At 40.0% G+C, this 19602-nt stretch overlaps 1 protein-coding gene across 1 annotated transcript in view; it reads right to left on the bottom strand.

Annotated features, from left to right (window-relative positions):
* Positions 1 to 793: 793 nt before the first annotated feature.
* ptk7a (protein tyrosine kinase 7a) overlaps positions 794 to 19602 on the bottom strand; it is a 37569-nt gene continuing 18760 nt past the window's right edge. The window contains exons 2-20 of the mRNA XM_026929441.3: positions 17197 to 17493; positions 16605 to 16707; positions 15516 to 15700; positions 15225 to 15372; positions 15015 to 15145; positions 13004 to 13270; positions 12755 to 12894; positions 12059 to 12194; positions 10639 to 10758; positions 9201 to 9350; positions 8130 to 8274; positions 7826 to 7953; positions 6683 to 6883; positions 5911 to 6063; positions 5566 to 5795; positions 4305 to 4385; positions 3234 to 3385; positions 2566 to 2744; positions 794 to 1753 (exon numbers count right to left, since the gene is read on the bottom strand). Of these exons, the coding sequence (XP_026785242.3) occupies positions 1593 to 1753; positions 2566 to 2744; positions 3234 to 3385; positions 4305 to 4385; positions 5566 to 5795; positions 5911 to 6063; positions 6683 to 6883; positions 7826 to 7953; positions 8130 to 8274; positions 9201 to 9350; positions 10639 to 10758; positions 12059 to 12194; positions 12755 to 12894; positions 13004 to 13270; positions 15015 to 15145; positions 15225 to 15372; positions 15516 to 15700; positions 16605 to 16707; positions 17197 to 17493 (3107 nt within the window). The 3' untranslated portion in view covers positions 794 to 1592. The remainder of the gene's footprint in view (positions 1754 to 2565; positions 2745 to 3233; positions 3386 to 4304; positions 4386 to 5565; positions 5796 to 5910; positions 6064 to 6682; positions 6884 to 7825; positions 7954 to 8129; positions 8275 to 9200; positions 9351 to 10638; positions 10759 to 12058; positions 12195 to 12754; positions 12895 to 13003; positions 13271 to 15014; positions 15146 to 15224; positions 15373 to 15515; positions 15701 to 16604; positions 16708 to 17196; positions 17494 to 19602) is intronic.

Below are 19602 nucleotides of genomic sequence, written 5' to 3'. Positions count from 1 at the left end.
TAATAATAATAATGATGATGATGCCACAGTGGAGTTTAGGTCCAGAGCGCCCTCTAGCGGCTGATCAGTGGTGCTGCTTTTAATAGATGTGATCTAACGATTTACCTGAAGTAATTTTGCGCTATTTTGTCTCCTTTATTACTGCGACCTTTTTCAGAAAATCTCTCCAGCACAAAACTATAAGTATCATATTTTGATAGTCTCACCACTTATTAGAAAATGCCTCCAGCATCCAAAACACATGAAGAAGCATGAATTTATGGGGCTACGAAAGTGAAGTGCGCATGCGCACAAACCCTTGGCATACACATTCATCTGGGTTTGGTGGCGGTTTCACATTCTCAGCTCTCACTTCATAAACTCTGGAGGTGCACACTGAACTGGAGTTATACCTGTCAACCTTGAAACAAAATAAAAACTGAGGCTATGTCCCAATACTACTGCTTAATATCACCATATTAAATAGTACGTGAAAACGGCACATTCTGTTTGAAAGTTATATATTGTGTATATTTTGTGTACATGCATGTATCTATGCTACTCAGTGTTTCTCAGTCGCCATTGTTGCTAAGGGGCGTGACCTGTTGCCTCGGTGACCATGGCATAGCAACGGCAGTTACCCGGATGGATTTTTCACCCTGATCAAGTATTGGTAAGGTATAAATACATAGGCCTAGATACTGTTTAAGCACAGAGAGTAATGTTGTTGCAGGAGATACTTACCTTTAGTCCTATAAGTAAGTAAGTAAGTAAGTAAGTAAGTAAATAAATAAATAAAGAGAGGATTGACATCTTTGTAAAAGGTGAACCTTTATTATATTAGCACATTATATGCTAGTTTCTGTGGCTCACAGTTTTTTGGGTTTTTTTTGTCCTTTTTTCTGGATTTTTATGAAAACCAACAAGTGTATATCTGTAACAGTAACTTGAAAGCAAAACTACTGTATAAAAACATAAAATAAACCATAAAAGATATAGCATTCAGTGTATACTAAGGCTATCCTTCATCTTACAGGCACTTGAGCTGAAATTTTCTCACATCAATGACCTCTAGTCATGTATATAACCTTTCAACACTTTTTAAAGCCAGCTTTCCTCTGGATTTAAAAAAAAATTAGCTAACAAATAACACGATGAATATAAACAGTACCTTTCTGTACAGTACAAACATTAAAAAACAGGACCTTTAAAATAAATTACTAGGTTCCTGGAACAATCCTTCTATAATACAGAAAAAAAGTAAAACTGGTCAGTGCATGGTATTAACAGTCTATATAACAAATGCACTTGGTGTGACTGTACAGGTTCTCGTCCTGCTCCACGAGCAGAGCTGAAATAACAGTTATTTCCACTAATGTAGCTTTTTCTTTCATTCTTATTTTTTTCTTAGTTTGTTCATTCCAGCATATAAAGTAACTTCCTCACAAACTCCACACATGGGCTGTATTGATAGGCAGAAAAGAGACTCAGAAAAACACACAAGATCCAGCCTTTGTTCAGAAGCAGTCTGTTTTTCCTTTGAGAAGGAGGAGACTGAAGCTTCTTAACAGCTAAAGACTATGGCTGTGATACTCCAACAGCCGAACCCTCACTCACACTTTGCTCTCAGAGGGAAGGTCGCCGAGGGCCGTGACGATGTCGCTAAACGACACTCTGTCTTTGGGACTGGAGGCCCAGCAGCGTAGCATCAGCTTGTAGATGCGAGATGGACAGCCGTGCGGAGGGGACAGCTTCAGCTTCCCTTCCTGAAGACCTGGAGTATACAGGGAAGTAAAAGCTTTTAGCAGAGTCATCATTAACAGCCATAAGGAAAACACTAAGGTGAGGAAGAGAGCAATCCTAGGACTGTTCCCAAATCCATCAGCAGCTCACTTCCCTGCTTCACAACTAACATTTCTCTGCTTGGCCAAAACATCGAAATGGCAAGACTCTAATAGTCAATAAGAGCTTTCTAACTAGTAGAAAACTGTTGGTCTTGTGGACACGCAACAGACATTTTTCCAAATTTCTGCCCCCTTTGCTACAACATTATGGTCTCTTCATAGTGAGTGAAACAAACTAGCTAGTAATTTTTCATTTCCAGTTCAAACTACTATTTTTACAATATAATAGCCTGATGTGTAACTGTAAACATGCTAATATCAGGCCAAATTTTTTTACCATGCTGGAGAGAGAGACAGAAAGACAGACAGAGAGAGAGAGAGAGAGAGAGAGAAAGAGAGAGAGAGAGAGAGAAAGAGAGACTACAGGCTGGGAATTAGCCATGACTAAATTAGGTTAATAACCCAACTTTTAAGTAACATGGCTGCTGCGATTTAAATAAATAAATAAATAAATAAATAAATAAACACGAAGCTGACTAGAACTTTGCTGTTGATGTTTAAGAGCCATACTGACAACAGTTAAGGACTAAGAGAAGACCTACAGATGTCTATATGTACATGTATGTAGTATGTACACCATTAATAATGGTATAAAGAGGCCCTGAAGACATAAAGAAGACCATGCCAGTTATCTCCACATGAACATTTCTTTTTTTTTTTCTTCTTTTTTTGGATCTCTTACCTTCCAGGACCTTGTCGTCAGCAAGGTCAGCATAGGGCAGCTCTCCGAAGCTGAAAACCTCCCACATGAGCACACCAAAAGACCACACATCCGTCTTAGTGGAGAAGTCGTCCTCAAACACAGACTCGGATGGAAGCCAGCGCAGGGGGATCCAGGCCTGACGGTAATGGTAATACTCACTACAAACAAATACAGTAAGTCTTCAGTCATATGACAGATAAAGCATATAGTATAATATTCAAAATATTCAGTGACACAGATCTAGCCACAACTGCAATCGTTTGTATTTTGGGTAATTAAGATCTGCCGATGTGTGCACATGCAACTGTTGAAACTTTCAGTGCCTGCAGTTAGACAATAAACTTCATTTATACTCATCATACTCAAGACAAACAATCCTTTTCAAAAAAAACTAACATTACATTAAAAAAAGTGAATCAGAATCAATTAATAAAAATTAGAAATCATGAATGAAGCTGTCTGTCTTTTTTTCTTATGCCATCGATGAGACATTGTGATATAATGCATTGCTGAACCCTAAAAGTTTCACTGTTGAGTTATTTATAGATATTAGCCCTCATATCTAATATCACCACCAACTGTCACTGTGTGTATGTGTACACATGAAATTATGATCTGCTGGGGTGTGTGTGTGTGTGTATGTGCACCTGTTGTAGACGTCTTTGCTGAGGCCCAGAGCAGACACTTTGACCTGCCTCTTGGCACTAATCAGGCAGTTGCGTGCAGCCAGGTCCCTGTGGACAAAGCGCTGATTGGAGAGGTGCTCCATCCCCCGAGCAACCTGCAGACACGCCGACACCTGGGAAGAGACACGAGAGACAAGAAACCCAGTGTGCGTGTGTGGGTCTGTGTGTATGTATGTTTCTATACGCACATAATCAAATATTTAAACAAGCAACCGGTATGAACATGTTTACTGTTACATTAGTGTAGTATATAGTTGTGGTCATAGGTTTACATACGCCTTGCAGAACCTGCAAAATATTAATAATTAAAAAAAAAAAAATGATGTGTTAATTGTTATCATTTTGTTTTCTGGGAAATATGTAAATATCTTATGTAGTTTCTAAAGGGCAGTGCTAAATGAAAAAAATAAGATCTTTAAAGAAAATAATTTACACCAATCATCCTGTTCAAAAGTTTACACACCCCCGGCTCTTAACGTAGTGTGTTGCCTTCTTGAGCATCAGTGAATGTTTGCACCTTGTGTAATAGTTGTGTACGAGTCCCTCAGTTGTCCCCACTGTGAAAAGATGGATCTTAACATCATATAGCCGCTGTTGGAAAGGGGTCAAATATGCAGAACATGCTGGAAAAGCAAATAATGTGCAGGACCTGGAGGATTTTTCTGAAGAACAGTGGGCAGTTTAACTGCTCAGGACAAACAAGGGACTCACGAACAGCTATCACGAAACATAAAAACAGTCGTTGATCATCCAGGTAACAGCACACAGTATTAAGAATCGAGCGTATGTAAACTTTTGAACTGGTTCATTTGTGTAAATTCAGTTATTATTGTGTCTTGGGGATTATATGTAAACATCTGCTTTGTGAAATAGCTTATTCAAGGCAGTACTAAATTAAAACAAAATGCAATTTTTATGTTAAAAATCTTTTCTTTATCTTTTTTTAAATTATTAACATTTTGCAGATTCTGCAAGGCGTATGTGAACTTATGACCCCAACTGTACTTCGTGTATTTATGTCACAAGTTTTACCTTTTGCTTGGTGCTGAGTGGATGCACTTTCACCTTCTCATCTTTACTTTTGGAGATTTTTAGGTACTGTTTCAGGTCACCCTGTGGAAGAGAGAACAGGATTAGATACATATGCTCTAAGAATAAAATGAAATTGACATAAATTCAGTTCACAGTCCACTCTGAAACTTTTTTTTTGGTGTAATACTAAAAGATGTGTTTTAAATGTTTAAACAAACAACAGAAATAGCTAAAACTATGAATTATAAGGCCCAAACTGTGTGGTTTTTTTTCCTTTCATAATTTAGTTAGCTTGTCTTTGGACCAAAAATCATTTTGAAATTTGGTTTTCTCTAGTCGTTTTATTTTGGTGTCTTTTACTCTGAATCAAATTTAAAAAAATAATAATAATAAATAAAAAAACTGACATGCAACTATAACAGGACAATCTCAAACAGATCCATTACAACAAAATACTGCCGCACACCTAAATAAGGTTTCCGCTGTGTTTGTAAAGTTCTACAGGTCGTCTGGATGATTAACTGTTCTAGCTTCTTAAAGCTTTCTGAAAGGGAAACCCTGTAGGTTCTACACTGAGCTTACTTACAAACAATAGGAATTGAAATAGGAAATTGTGCATTGTAGCGTGTAAAAAGTCAGATTTGAAGTGATGTTCATACAACAAAAAGGGTCTCTATGCAATTGAGTTATTTGTCTGTATGTTAAGAAATAAAACTTTGCATTTCAGGACTTGTGAAAATGTCACAGCACACCATCAGAGTACATCAGAGATCGCATTTCTGCTCTCTAACTCTACTTTCACACCAGCAAGTGACAGGTAACCATTTATTTTCTACGTATGATATCAGTGACAAGCGACATTTGAAATAAGATTTTCTCAACTGTATGCAAATGACATATTACGCTGTAAAGTGACAAATCCAAGCTACGGCTTGAATGATTCCTTGAACCAATTCTATGATGCGTGTGGTCCGACGTTTCTTCAATTCCCAACTCACAACCCTAGGTCCTACCTACAATTACTTCACCTTTAACTGATTGTGACACAACCGCCATTTCTTAACCTGCACAAAATGAACCAGACTCTTTCAGTCTTCTCTTCGTTGTCCACACTGGGCTGAAATGAAAACTTCTGCCTTTGTTTTTATCGCTTACTAAATGACCCTTTGTCACTGCACATTTTGTAAATAAGTTTGGTGATGAGATTAAATATAGAGTGGGATTTCTGAACATTGCGCATGGAGGCAGGGGAAAGACTCACCATATCAGCGTACTCCAGGATCATGTAGTATGGCTCTGCTTCTCTGCACATGCCCAGCAGACGTGTGATGTTCGGGTGGCTGAGTTTAGCAAACATCTCACATTCCCGTCGAAAATCTGACTGCACCTGCTCATCTCTGGTCTGCAGACTCTTGACTAGAACCGCCGTTTCTTCCTCGTCCGTACCGGTCTTCACCTTGGCCAGGAGCACCTCGCCAAACTCTCCCTTACCTGAGGAAGGACATGAGCACACGGGTTACACATGGATGCTTTTTTTATCTTTGTCACTTTGTCACAAAATTTCTTAGCATATCTAATTTTTTCAGGAAAGGTTTTCAGGTAATACCCAGAGTTGTGATGGCTTGCAGGCTGGCACGGGGGAACTGCAGCTTGTCCTGAGTGCTGTGGCGTTTGTTGTTCCCAGTAGAAGACACGGTGTTCAGCGGAACGTCCTCCTGAATCTCGGCTGTGGGTTGGCCGTTCTGCTGCACGCCACCCCCTGTAGGACAAATCAGGAATCTTACGATTACATATGACAAATCATCCAAACTAATGCCTACATAATTTTAGCTAGGTCTCTTAAACACTGGATTGTGGTCTTTTGAAACTGAATAGTGTAACAGCCAAGTTTTCAGTGAACTGATTTCATGTTCAGAAACAATAGTGTGTAAAGATCTTACCATAAATAAGTCTTGTAATTTGAATAGTTATTGTAAATTGTAGAACTAAGGTGTTCATTATTTTGTATATTATAATAGATTTACATAAAAAACAGACTGAACTTATGTTGAGTGCTGAAGAAACAATCTATTCTAGGATGAAGTATAGTAATTAATAAGAAAGAGTGCATGCAAACTTTTCTAATGATTACATTTTTAACTAAAACAGTTAACCTTTCACTTAAAGTGTAACTAAAACTAAAACTTTTATACACTCATGCAAAAAAACAAAACCTTCCAAAACTAATTACTCTTATGTCTACAGCTATACCTAACCAGAACCATGGTATCCAAAAGGAAAGACTTTTGCTCTTTTAATTAAATCATTTACTTATTTTTGTGAGGACCGGGTGAGTGTGAAGACGTGACAGTACTCTAAATACGTGCACAAACACACACCATTGAGACACTCCATCTCGGGCTCCTCTTTGTCCTGGCCCTTCTGCAGTCTCTTGGCTTTGCGTCGTTGCTTGCAGTAGAACATGAGGCCGAGCACGACGATGATGTAAGCAACAGCCGCACCCACCGACAGGCCGACGGTCTGGATCATCTTGTAGGGAGCTTTCTCATCGTTTGCCAGTGTGTGCTGCACTGGCTTCTCTACAACCACAAACACACAGAATACCCCAATATATGTAGTAAGGGCTACAGAGACTAATCAACTAATACATTCACTAGTCATGGGGAATAAATGGTGATATAGATAGCAAAGAAAGGCAGACTGAATGTACTTCATTAGAGTAGAAGCTAAAAAGTCTTTTTTTTTTTTTTTTTAATGGAACATTATCAATTTGATATGATGTTGTATGTTGTGTAGTTGTGGGAGACTGATTTTTGTAATCCCACTGTCACCTGCTCCCAATGGAATTCCTCCCAGTTACTTTTGTTGTCCTTTAAAGCTAAATAAAATGTAAATAAAATCCTTGCAGGTTGTGACCAGCACTATGGCTCAACTCCAAGGTCATCATCAGCCTGGAAATACCTCCCAGATGCTGCTGCAGATATTGCAGGACTCCTAGGAAGGTCAGTCATTGAGCAATAAGAGCAGCCCTAGTAACGGACACGAGCTTCCATGCTGTACACTCTCAGTTCCAGAATCAAGTAAGAACTGGTACATTCATTTATTGCACTGATTTATTTATTTTTAAATGTGTAGTAAAAAAGCATTGATGCTGGAAGTGTAATTTGGGTATGACTTAACTGAAATACGGATTGAGGTGTACTTTGCTATGGTTCATCAACATTTAACTGAACTAAAAACAAAAAAATTTAATCAGCAATGCCCTCAATCAGTTTTGGAAAAGATGACTAGTTGATTAGTTTTTTGAGTTATTGGTCAACTAGGAAAAATTAATAGTTTTCCTCCCCTATTATACAGATGCTAAACCCTCGCTCTGGCCTCAGAGACTTTGTTGGCTTGGAAAACAATGCCTTGTATTGGTTACTGGAATATCCTAGAAAAAATTCAATTCAAATTCCAAATCCCATGAAACCCAATTGAAACTCTAAATCCATTAATAGTTTTGCTCAGTGTCAACTCACCCACGACGTAGAGCTCTGCGGATGTGTGTGCGATGTTACAGCTGTTCCCAGCAATACAGGTGTAGCTGCCTGTGTCCTCTGTGCTGACGTCATGAATAACCAGAGAGCCATTGGGCATTGTCTGGAACCTTTATCACACACACACACACACACACACACACACACACACACACACACACACACACACACACAAACCAAAAGAATCAAGTGGAGAAGGTGTTTGGACTGAATTCATTTTGCAGATTATTCACTAGTTCTGGGCAAGCCATTTTCATGCAGAACACAGGGTAGGTTTTTTTTATACCTGCTCTTGTTGGCCTCGAGGAATTTGTCTTTCTTCTTCCACTGGATGATGGGTGAAGGATCTCCTGTGGCTTGGCAGTGCAGCACGGCAGTGTGACCCTGATACACTGTAGTGTTCTCTGGCTTTAGCTTAAATGCCACATACACTAAAAGAGGGGCAAAGTGACACAATTTCAAGCAGGTTTCTGCATTAAACAGCCAATGTCTAAATTATCATTCAAATTAATCACTTCCATTCAGTCAAGACCCAAGAAATAGGTAATGTCAGAGCTTGTTGCCATGACAACAACTCAAACAACTTGTACTATTTGCAAGACCACTGGTTTAAGTAAGGAATAAAACACTTCGGAACATGCTATTACAAGAAAATAATCCACGCCGGGGGTGTGTGTGTGTGATGCGTTACCACCCTGAAGCGGATGATTTTCCTATGCCACTGAAGGTTTTTATTATACTACAGCAGACACCAATTACAATTTTACATTTATTACACTTTTTAACCATTTATAGTTACATTTAACTTTAATAACTCCTTATAAATATTATAGAAATATTAAATAAATGTCTCCTTACAGAAAACATCACCACATCAACCATTAGATGGTTTTCTTTGCTAAATAAAAAGACGTTGTTATTATGAGCATTAGATTATGTTGAAGTCCCTGTGAATTGTCATTTGTTACTATAGACACCATAACATATTAGAATGAGCACATTAATATTAAACTGTGATATGAATTACAGCTGGAATGACTGTCAGAGCTGCCGTTATATCAACAGCACTATAGTATATAAAAAAAAAGATAAATAATGTGAGTGATTTTGAAGATTACTGAAATTAAAAAATGAGCAAAAAATGAGCAAAAATCAATATCACAACTTAATATCTGGCAACTGCAAACCTGCAAACTTACGTATAGATGAAGGATTTGATTAGAATGGGAAAACATTGCCAAAGCTAGAAGTAAAATGTGTAAAATGCTCCATGGTTATTTTTTATGGCCTACATTAAGGGAATACCTCAGCTTTTCACTCCATCTGCAGCGAGCCTTTGCATGATGCTGTACCTTACCTGCGACAGTGAGCTGAACCACAGCACGGATCTCTCCTTGCAGACTGTTGGACGCCACACAGGTGTAGTTCCCTGCATCCGCCCGCGTCACTTTGAAGAAGTGCAGAGTGCCGCCATTCTGTTCCACCCAAGCTGGGATCTCACTGCCGTCTGCAGGGGGCACCACAAACATACACACGTTTGTCTTCCTGATATAAAAACATGCCCACACACACCCTTTCTACAGCAGCTGCTACTGGACTGACACATTCCAAAATGTTTCACTGCTTTATAACAATCCCATCATTAAGGACATAATGACCCTTCACAATTCCAACACACACATACACACACACACACACAGGAATTTATAAAAAGTTAGCTTGGTTTGAAAATGTGCATATGGTTATGTATACTCTGAACTGGACACATTTTTTTACTGCCATGTGCGACAGGATTGGAAACTATTTCCAGTCCCTAAGTAATAAACTAAACATTTCTTAGGAACTGAGACGGCTTCAAAAGTACAACTTCACTGAACTCACTAGTCAGAATTAAAATAAAACATTTATGAGTAGAAGTAAGTACTCCAGTCATAGTCATCAATAGAGAGGCACTATTCTCTACATCGATGCATCCTGCATTAAAGTCATTAGTTCGCTTTAAGCTATGAAATTTCTGTATCAGTTGAAAAACAATGAACAATGGATGCATTGGATGACATCGCCAGTGTCAGTGTGAAAAAGTGTGGTTTTGAAGATAATGTCTGGCTTATGAGGATCATCATCTTCCAATTGAGACCTGAATTGGCGCCAGCATCGAATAGATCATCGCATAAAAATCAAGAGCTTGGACTGAATCCCGTGGCTTTGGATAAAAGCATCTATCACATGAATAGACAGAATGGAACCTGCACTCACTTCATCTCTGAGCAACACACCAGCAGATCAGAAAATAAATTTCACTTCTTTATTGTGTGACGTTATCTGTGATGCCTCTTGGCTCTGACTAACGTGGTTGCAAGATTTCTCCGGCTCAACGTTCTTGCAATTTACCTATTAGTAGTGTATTATACTGTATTATTCACTCTGTGTGGAAAATCTCTGCAATGGTTCCTCAGGTGTTTCTACAAAGAGATATATTTTAAATTGTAGCCCTGTATGTATGCATACTAAATCACTTCTAAATAAAATGTGTGTGATAAGAACCAGTTATGGTTACACAGAAGAGAAGCTTGTGCACATGAACATAATGCACACGATCTCATGCAGACTGGAGTCTTATTAAGGAGAGTTGGCCTCCATGCCATTTTATAAATCAGCTTATTTTTAGGCATCCACCATTTTCTGGTTTTTGTGTGTATGCAAAATGGAACCCAGGCAATTTAATTAAAGTGGCCCCTGGAATGTTATAAATGCACAGAATATTTAATCTCTTTCTTCCGTTTGCAAATACACACCAGCTTTCGTCCAGCGGATGGTGGGAGGCAGACGGCCTTTAGCGGAACACTGCAGGCTGCCCTCCTTATCCAGCTCCTGGCACTGTAATGACCGTGGCGTCGGGGTGAACTTCAGCCGCTCTGTGGGGAAGAGAGGAGAGAGATAATGAAGAGTGGAACAGTGTATACGTATGGAAACACACAGAAGAGACAATTAAGGAATAAATCCCAACAGTGCTTGCTGTTATAGGAAAAAAAATCCAAGATGGAGTGGTGTGATGCGGCCCAACGTGAAGCAGAGTTACTTTTACCACCCAGAAGTTGTTTCTTTTCCAATAACACTATGCCCTGAAGTGGTTTATTCCAGTCGTACCACAGGAATTTGCCAAAGACAACAATTTGTAAATCAATTTATTAATTCTTTTAATTATTAGATGCTTTTTAAACATTAATATTTTACATTTAATGTTGTGGAATGTCCACAAGACAAGTTCGGTCCTGTTATCACGTACGTACCAGCAGCTATAAACAGTCATTCCCTCACCAGCATCTCATTTATTCCTCTCTCGAAGTCAATAACACAAAACAATGCAGCTTTTCATGTTTCCAAAAATACAGAAAGTGCAAACTCCTCTTTTCCTGAAGACTTTCCCACTGGAGAAAACTTACTGACTGTTATTAAGCTTTGACACTGGAGACTCCTTCCATAAATGTTAATTAAACATCTCCTTACAGAAAACTTCACCATATAAACAATCATACATTACTCTTTGTTAAATAACAAGACATACTCATTAGTCTTTGATTATGTACATTGTCTACCCTATAGGTCCCTGTAAATTAGTGGTTACTATACAAAGCATAACGTATTAGAACGATTTAGAATATATTAGAATGTATTAATATAAACCTGTGGTTTGAATTACAGCCGGAACTACTGTCTGAGCTGCTGTTGAACACCATTTGACCAATCAGATTTGAGAATTCAACAGTGTTGTGGTATGATTAGAATTATGCATCACACTTTATGCCTCAAACCCAAGCAAACCACATTAATTCCAGCTAGGGGTAAGTAATATAGCAAAAACACCATATCATGATACCATGTTTGATCTTAATACTTAGATTTGCTGATATCTGTCCAGGCAAAATAGTAAACTTGTAACAAAACTTGTAGAACTAAAATTTGTTCATCATTTTTCATTTTAAAATTTACAAACAAGAAAAAGAGGAATAATGAGGTTCATACAAAAGTAGATTTTGACACTTAATCTGCTTATTATAGGGAATAACAATGTAGTTTTGCATTATAAGCACTGTAATACTGATGTTATACAAACACCCCACTGGAGCCATAGCTTTTATCATCTTATCTCTCTCTCTCTCTCTCACACACACACACACACACACACACACACACACACACACACACACTCCTTACCCAGTACAGTGACTCTGGCGTAGGCGTTTATTTTCCCTGCTTCGTTTTTACTCTCGCAGTTGTACACATGGCCATCGTACACTTCCACACTGTTGATACGCAGGCTTCCATTGGGGAACTGCTTAAAACGTGCATCCTGTATCACACACACATGCACACAGTCAGGCTATGTCAGTGTGCATCAGATATAGCAAATGTTCAGACCTAAGAAGCTTTTGTTACTATGAAACAAATCCACTGAGAGTTTAGTTCTAAAGTCCACTGCCTTTATAGCCACCTTCTTCAAAAGATATCCATCTCACTGGGTAGCATTTTAATCTGAGAATCTGTGCAGGCATCAGATTCTGTGTTACATAAGACAACGTTTAGAGCATGTGACATTTGTTACCAGATTATGGGATGGCACAGGAACAGAATTACAGGATTGCTTAGACTGAGAGGAAAATTTGGCCTAAATAAAGGACAAGAGACTGAACTTTGAATAGAACAAGCTTGTTCTCATGAACCTGTAAATGCTACCTGTCTACTGAGCTGCCTACCGATTGGAACGTGACATTTGTTTTATATCGTTTTCTCACATGCAAATTACAAAAAGTAATGGCATTACATTTCTGGTATCTGTACAGACTCTGCTACTGGCTTGAAGCTGTGGGAAACGTATGACATTAGACTCTGTGACCTCGTCCTTCCACTCACCTCGGCGTTGATTGGCTGCATGTTGCGAAACCATGTGACCTCAGGGTCAGGTGTGGCACGGGTGTAACAGTGTAAATACCCAGCATGCCCCTCTTCCAGCTGGCTCTCTGCATCTGGCTTCTGTACCCATTCAGGTGGAGCTATTGATGACATCAGGAGCAACAGCATTAACGGAATATTAACGAAAAGCTGAAATACAACTAAATAAAATATACAAACTAGACAGAAGTCTGATGCAGCACTACTCACTGGCCACAGTGACGGTGAGTTCCTGTTTCTTCTGTCCAGCTTTGTTCTGGGCGAAACAGGTGTAGATGCCCGAGTCCTCTGCGCGCGTCGGGCTGAACACCAGATCCAGACCATCCTGGAACACGCGCCCCTCAGTGGGCACACGCTGACCCGCACGCTCCCACCACACCTCGGGCTCGGGATGTCCGCGAGGAGGTCGGCAGGAGACTCGCTCCAGAGAGTTGGCCGTGAAGACACGAGACTGTCGAGCCTGCATGTCATCGATTTCTGATAGAGGGAGAGGAAGATAATGCAGACAGAATGATAGATTAATCAATATGACTCTCTATATCTACATCTCTATACATCTGTACTACAATACTTTTCCCCGCTCAACACCATTGAATCTTCAGCGTGATATTAATTTTGCTATTTTCCACCCAGCACTGTTCATATCTTATTTTAATGGCAGCCATAGAAACTAAGTGACTCAAGCTGTTGTCATGGCAAAAAAAAAAAAAAATCATCCAAACTGGTTCTTGGTTCCAGACCAGCAGCATATGAGTGCTGGAAGAGAACTAATAATTTCAGCTGGAAATTGTACCTTTTACGATGCATTTACAAGCTTTTCCAGATGAGCTACTGGCTCTAGAACTAGTGTTGGCACCTTATTGGTGGAAAAGAGTTAAGTGTGCTTAATGTGCACCACAGAAGCTATTTTTGCCAAAAGGCATGTGTCTGAATGGTGGTCTATCTGAATAAATGGGCTGTCTACAGTTCAGACACACTGCTGGTTCTGCATCACTCCAAACATATCATATTTCTTTTAGCTTGAGCTGACTGACAACAGTTATTAAATGACTATACATTTAAATGCCAGAAAACTTGTCTGCAGATTTAGGGGCTTTTCACACAAATCTCTCTTTCTGCTATGCCTATCTTCTCCACTGTGTGTATGTAAAGTCATAACTCATTCTGAGCAAAGCTTTTCAACAGACAGGTGAAAAATTGCTAGTGACCTCACATGGCAACTATAATGACAGCAACAATAAGCAATGAGGATTAATTAAACCCACACTCAATATATCAAAAGACAGAAAACATTTGTCCATAAATAAATCTAAACATGTTTCACCACCTTTTTATGTATTATTTCAGCAAAATATAAGCATATCAGTGGGGGCGATGAAGTCACGTGGGAGGCCTCAGCATACGTTGGGTTGATGTTCGGTTGGCTTGACGTAATTGAGACGCAAACTCATTCCACAGCGGACGACTCGGAGACGTTCTCTAGTATGAAAAGTGGGTCTCTTTGTCAATGTACTGCACAGGTTTCACCAGCACGTGGAACTCACCAACCTTGACCTTCAATTTAGTATGTGCCAAGTACCTCTCTTTTTTTCCCTTCTTCTCTTTGTAAACATGGACTGTAGGTACGTATTTCGGGTTCTACCATTTTTTATGTACTTCCAACAACTCCTGCTTTGCCACAATTTATGTTGTTGGCACAGATTTTAACAGCGCCACCTGCAGTACTGGAGTACTTGTATGTGACGGCCGACACGAAACCGCAGAGAGCATGTGAACATGTAAGCTTGCGAAAGTGGTTTTATCATCTTGTAACCCTCTTAGCGTGCAGCCATGTGCTCATCTCGGTAAGCGCTGATGGTTTCTCTGAATTGACCCATGCTCCTGCAGCCTATAGCATTCGTTTAAACGTTATTGTCTTCTCAAAAGTGTTGAATGACACCATCTCAATTACCAGGTGATGGGATAAAGCCACTGCGCACTGCTTCTCCTGGGGGCTGTACTGCTGTTGCTGGAATGTTTTTAACCACGCTATATTAAATTACCATTATCATTCAATTACGGTAATTCATAATCATCCAGTGTACTAAGTCCATAACACACTAGGTAAACCTAATATCCTTCACCTCCCCAGATGATACTAGTATCAACTGGTGATTGCTACAGGGAGTAACTGGATGAAGGTATATTTCACACAATGTCACAAGACTAGTATGTGCCTTACCCGCTATTCTCAGAAAGGCCTCTAGTGAGACGGACGGGCCGCGGAGGCCCTTAGCAACACACCGGTAGCGGCCAGTGTTGCGCTGCTTCACCTGGCTGATGAAGAGTGAGCCGTTGTTGAGCAGGAACACACTGTGGAGACAGCAGGGGTTAGCAAGCACAGACAAGACAGACAAAAAAAGAACAGCAGGCAACAGGCACAGCTACACACCGACTCTTGTTGGAGATCTGCTCATTCTCGTGGTACCACTCTACCGTGGGCTGCGGCTCAGCCGTGAACTGGCAGTGAAAATGCGCCTCCTCGTTTCTCAGCACCACCAGATCCTCAGGCTTCACCACTGGCTGGGGGTAACTCTTATCTACAACAAGAGACATCACTCAGATTTGTTTATCCAGTTTCTTGACCAGACAGAACAATGTGGAATAGTGAAAGACAGGCTAGGTGAGAGAAAAAGCAGACCCATCAATTGTATCTACACTCCTGCTAAAAATAAATGCACACCTATGATGTTAAGGGTGAAGTTGGTGCTGCTGCACACTTGGCCGGCAGCGTTTTTGGCACAGCAGTAGTAGACGCCGTTATCATCAGGACTGGCACTGGGGAGAGTCAGCGTTCGCTCTTTATTGTTGATCTTGTGGCTCTTCTCTGCTAAAAGCACTCCGTCTCTGTACCAGCGATTTCCAGGCCTGCAGGTTTCAGCAAGAGATCAATGACAAGAGATCCTTTGCAGTAAAATGTTATTTATATTCTTTTTTTTTTTTGGCAGAATTGCCCTTGCCCTTACTTACTCAAAACACCATAGAAACAAGCAGGAAATAAGCATTTTAGTCAGCTTGACATTACTTTGACTATTTTATGAGTGATTCCAGGTGAAGAGTGATCTGTGCTTGCTGCGTGTATACGTTTTTCATTTCGAAATTAAAATAGGAAAACAAGAAAACAGTTTGTTATTTTAGTTTTGTTGTTCATGGCATGCACTAAAATAGATAATTAATTTTTACAAAATCAAATATTCTCTTTTTTATTTGTTTCTAACTTGTTTCAAGTCTAAAAAACAGATGTTCATGAATCTAAATATGAAAAATTCCCACTGCAGGACATTTTAGCATGGACAGCTCGAATGTTTTATATTTTGTTTTAAAGCCTTTGGATATCTTGAACATCTCATTTGCACTGCAAAAAAATCACAGCAAGTGAAGATATCCTGAATTAAAGGAAAAGTACATCTATTTATTCTCACTGTAATAATTCTAATGATTCTCATTATATGATCATTATGTAACAAATATAAGACCATTAAGCATATTTCTAGACATATTTACTAATTTCAAGCTTAAAATGGTCTTATTCTATTCACAAATAATTTTGCTTCTTTAGAAAAATAAATGCTTGAAATAAGAAAATTATCTGGCAATAGAATAAGATCATTTCAAGCCTGAAATGAATAAAAGTATCTAGAAACAGGCTTAATAATCCTATATTTATTTAAAGACAATCCAATAAAGAGAAATTTTATTAGTTGAATTTGCCTATATTCCAGAACTACTGGAAACCAAATACAAATTCCTCGGTAAATATAAACTTTCTCACCGCGGGTGTCCGTCAATGTTACAGAGTAATACGACGGACGAGGAGCTCTTGATCTCTGCCTCCGAGGCTGGACTCTGAAGTATCACTCCACCACTTTCCAACCCTACAGAGAGAAAAAGCAGAGAAGAGGAGGTTAAAAATGAGTTACATTTCTAATAGTTTCCTAAGACCTGGCTATTGTCTTATTATCACTGACACCATCTGGTCATGTTTCACACCCTCAGTGAAAACGGGCCCCATTTTTCAGCTGACCTTCCATGTTATCCAACACAAGTGGCTAGCTGCTGCATTTCAAGCAATTAATCTTGGCAAGATGTATAAAGGGGAGCTTTGTGTGCCCCCTTTGCTGGCCCAAAATAACTTTCTCTCATGTCGGCACTGTTTGGTTTTCTGCGGAGCCAGAGTGGTGAAGGGGTGGGACCGAAAATAAAAAGAAACCCTCACCAATGGTTTACATGTGTGCCTTTACAGACCAGCATAGTGCAGTTTAATGTGGCAGCAGACTAATCCCGGATGCGAGTCACAAAAATGTTAGAGGGTGGGGTGGGGTGGTTTATACTAGGGTTTTCGGGAAGCATGAATACCAGCTTACACTTGATGTTAAAATTGGCTTCGCTTGTGCGCTCCTCTTCTCCTGTAGAGTTTTTGGTAGCCACGCACTGGAAGTTGCCGGAGTCCAGGGTTCGGTCGATGGCAGTGAACTTCAGGTTGCCTCCCTCCTGAAAGCGCCGCTCCGAGTCAGAGACGGGCTGGCCGTTGTGGAGCCAGCTGTAGACGATGCCGCTAGGATCGTTCACTTCGCACCGCAACATGGCACTGCGTCCGTGCAATGCATCCTGGGATTTGGGCTCCTTGGTGAAATGGAAGGACGCAGAGTGTACACAAAGCGCTGAGGAAAGAGGGAGCAGACTATAATCAGGACAGACCAGTAAACATTGCATATTACAAAAAGACACCATTATAATACGAGCATCCTTACAAACATTCAGGTCAGGAATGTGTTCTCCTAAAGCCTACAGCAAAACTCTGTATGGTTATTCTTACTGTGCATTAAGAAAGTTGCACCTCCCAAAAACTTGGCTATTCTAAATTGCCCCTAGGTGCGAATGACTGAACTTTCAAACCTTACATAGATGCAAGTGTCCAAAGATGCAACTAAAAATATCATGCCTTGCACATAGCCATTGAATTTCAGGGTCAGTGACATGCCAGTAGGAAAATTAGTGGCTAATTAAATCAGCAGCACATGTGGAAGGCCCTGTAACGACATTAACCATCTTATGAGCTCCATCTGTTGGCTTCAATCACAGTAACTATGAATGAGACCAGAAGCCACTGGTACTGGCCTGACAAAACCTGTCCAATCCTCACAATACAGCCACATGCTTTATTACCTTGGGTAAGAACACAGAAAGGCACCAATTATCACTTTTAACTGAGCAGAAGTAGAAGCAGAAGTAGAATCTCTGAGCCACCATCTTGTAATCACAGTAAATCTGACATGATATGAATGTACTGTAAAAGTAATGAAAAAAAACATCTAAGTATTGATTGTCATGTAATCATTGCCTATGACTATTGGCTATGTCTTTGCGACGTGTGTAAACACTGGGGGATTTGACTTTGGATGATAAAATGCGGAGAAAAGGAAAGTTCCACATTAGAAAAGCAATTTTATAATCACCATTCAGATATGAATAGCATCAAGTACTTTTTAAGATCATTGAAAAACTGTAGTGTAATTAAGCTCATTTAAACTAAATAGGGAAGGTGTGGTGGTGCAGGAGGTAGAGTTTCCATCATACAACTCCAGGATCCCTGGTTGTAACCTGAACTAAGGTTTGAGTCTGTGTGGAGTTTCACATGTTCTCCCGGTGTTCATGTGGATTTCCTCTCACCTCTAAAAAAACATGCCAGTAGGTGGACTGGCTATGCTAAAATGCCTCCAAGTTTGAATGTGTGTGTGTGTGTGTGTGCGCATGTGTGTGTGTGTGTGTGTGTGCGCGTGTTTGTGTGTGTGGTGCCCTGCAATGGACTGGCGTCCCATCCAGTGTGCATTCCTGCCTCGTGCACAGTGTTCCCAGGATAAGCTACGGCTCCACCATGACCCTGACCAGGATAAAGCGCTTACTTAAGATAGATAAATAAACTGGCTAATAAAACTTGCTTTGAGCAGCTACAAAGGTAAAAACTATACAAATCGATGGCGATGCTGTGTGTAGATGCTAAAAGATTTAACCTTGCATTGTCAAATATGTTCTCAAATCCAAAAGTACAGCTTGTAAAGTACAGCTTTCACCATTTTTATTAATTTTACAACACGACTAAGGTAACTCCTACAACTTATTATGTAATGATTTGGCATTACATGATTTGGCAAACATTAGTCTGTTACATGAAATGGGAACCACCATTTTATCAGTGGAAAGGGGGTAAATAAGAAGTAAGACCCCTCCCTCTCAGCAGTGTCACTCTCCATCTGCTCTGTGTTTGAAGGCCAGCTGTGCAGGGTGCAGGTGGACTGTAGACACAGGCCAGGCAATGTGGACTCAGGATATGAGTTTCTCTTTTATGTTGATCTAAGGTAGGTAATATTTCCCCGTCTTTAAATTCTGACCTTAGCAACTACACGGGGCTTTCAGATCAGTCGGCTTCTTCAAAAAACACAGGTATGATGATGATGGAGGTAGACAGGTGGTCTGAGCTCTTTATATTGCCAAGGACCTGATGACCTCTCAGCCTCCACTTGCTGACTGATACCCCAATTATGGAATTTAATAAAGATTAGCACTAAATGACCATACTCGAGAAGATGAGAGTTGTCGTGGGCTGTCGTGTTGTGGGCTCACCACCTTGATGACAGAAAAATGACCAAATAGATCCCTCCTTAAACACGTCAAGAGCGTTTTTACGACGAACTGAATTAGCATTAAGACACTTCAGCATAAAAAACACGCTCCAGTCAAACTATGCTTCCTCGGTAAATGACAGGCGTCTC

The sequence above is a fragment of the Pangasianodon hypophthalmus genome, chromosome 11, assembly GCF_027358585.1.
Source record: "Pangasianodon hypophthalmus isolate fPanHyp1 chromosome 11, fPanHyp1.pri, whole genome shotgun sequence".
In the NCBI taxonomy this organism is placed as follows: domain Eukaryota; kingdom Metazoa; phylum Chordata; class Actinopteri; order Siluriformes; family Pangasiidae; genus Pangasianodon; species Pangasianodon hypophthalmus.
Note: the sequence above shows the minus strand (reverse complement) of the source record. Positions and strands in the feature narration are given on the sequence as shown.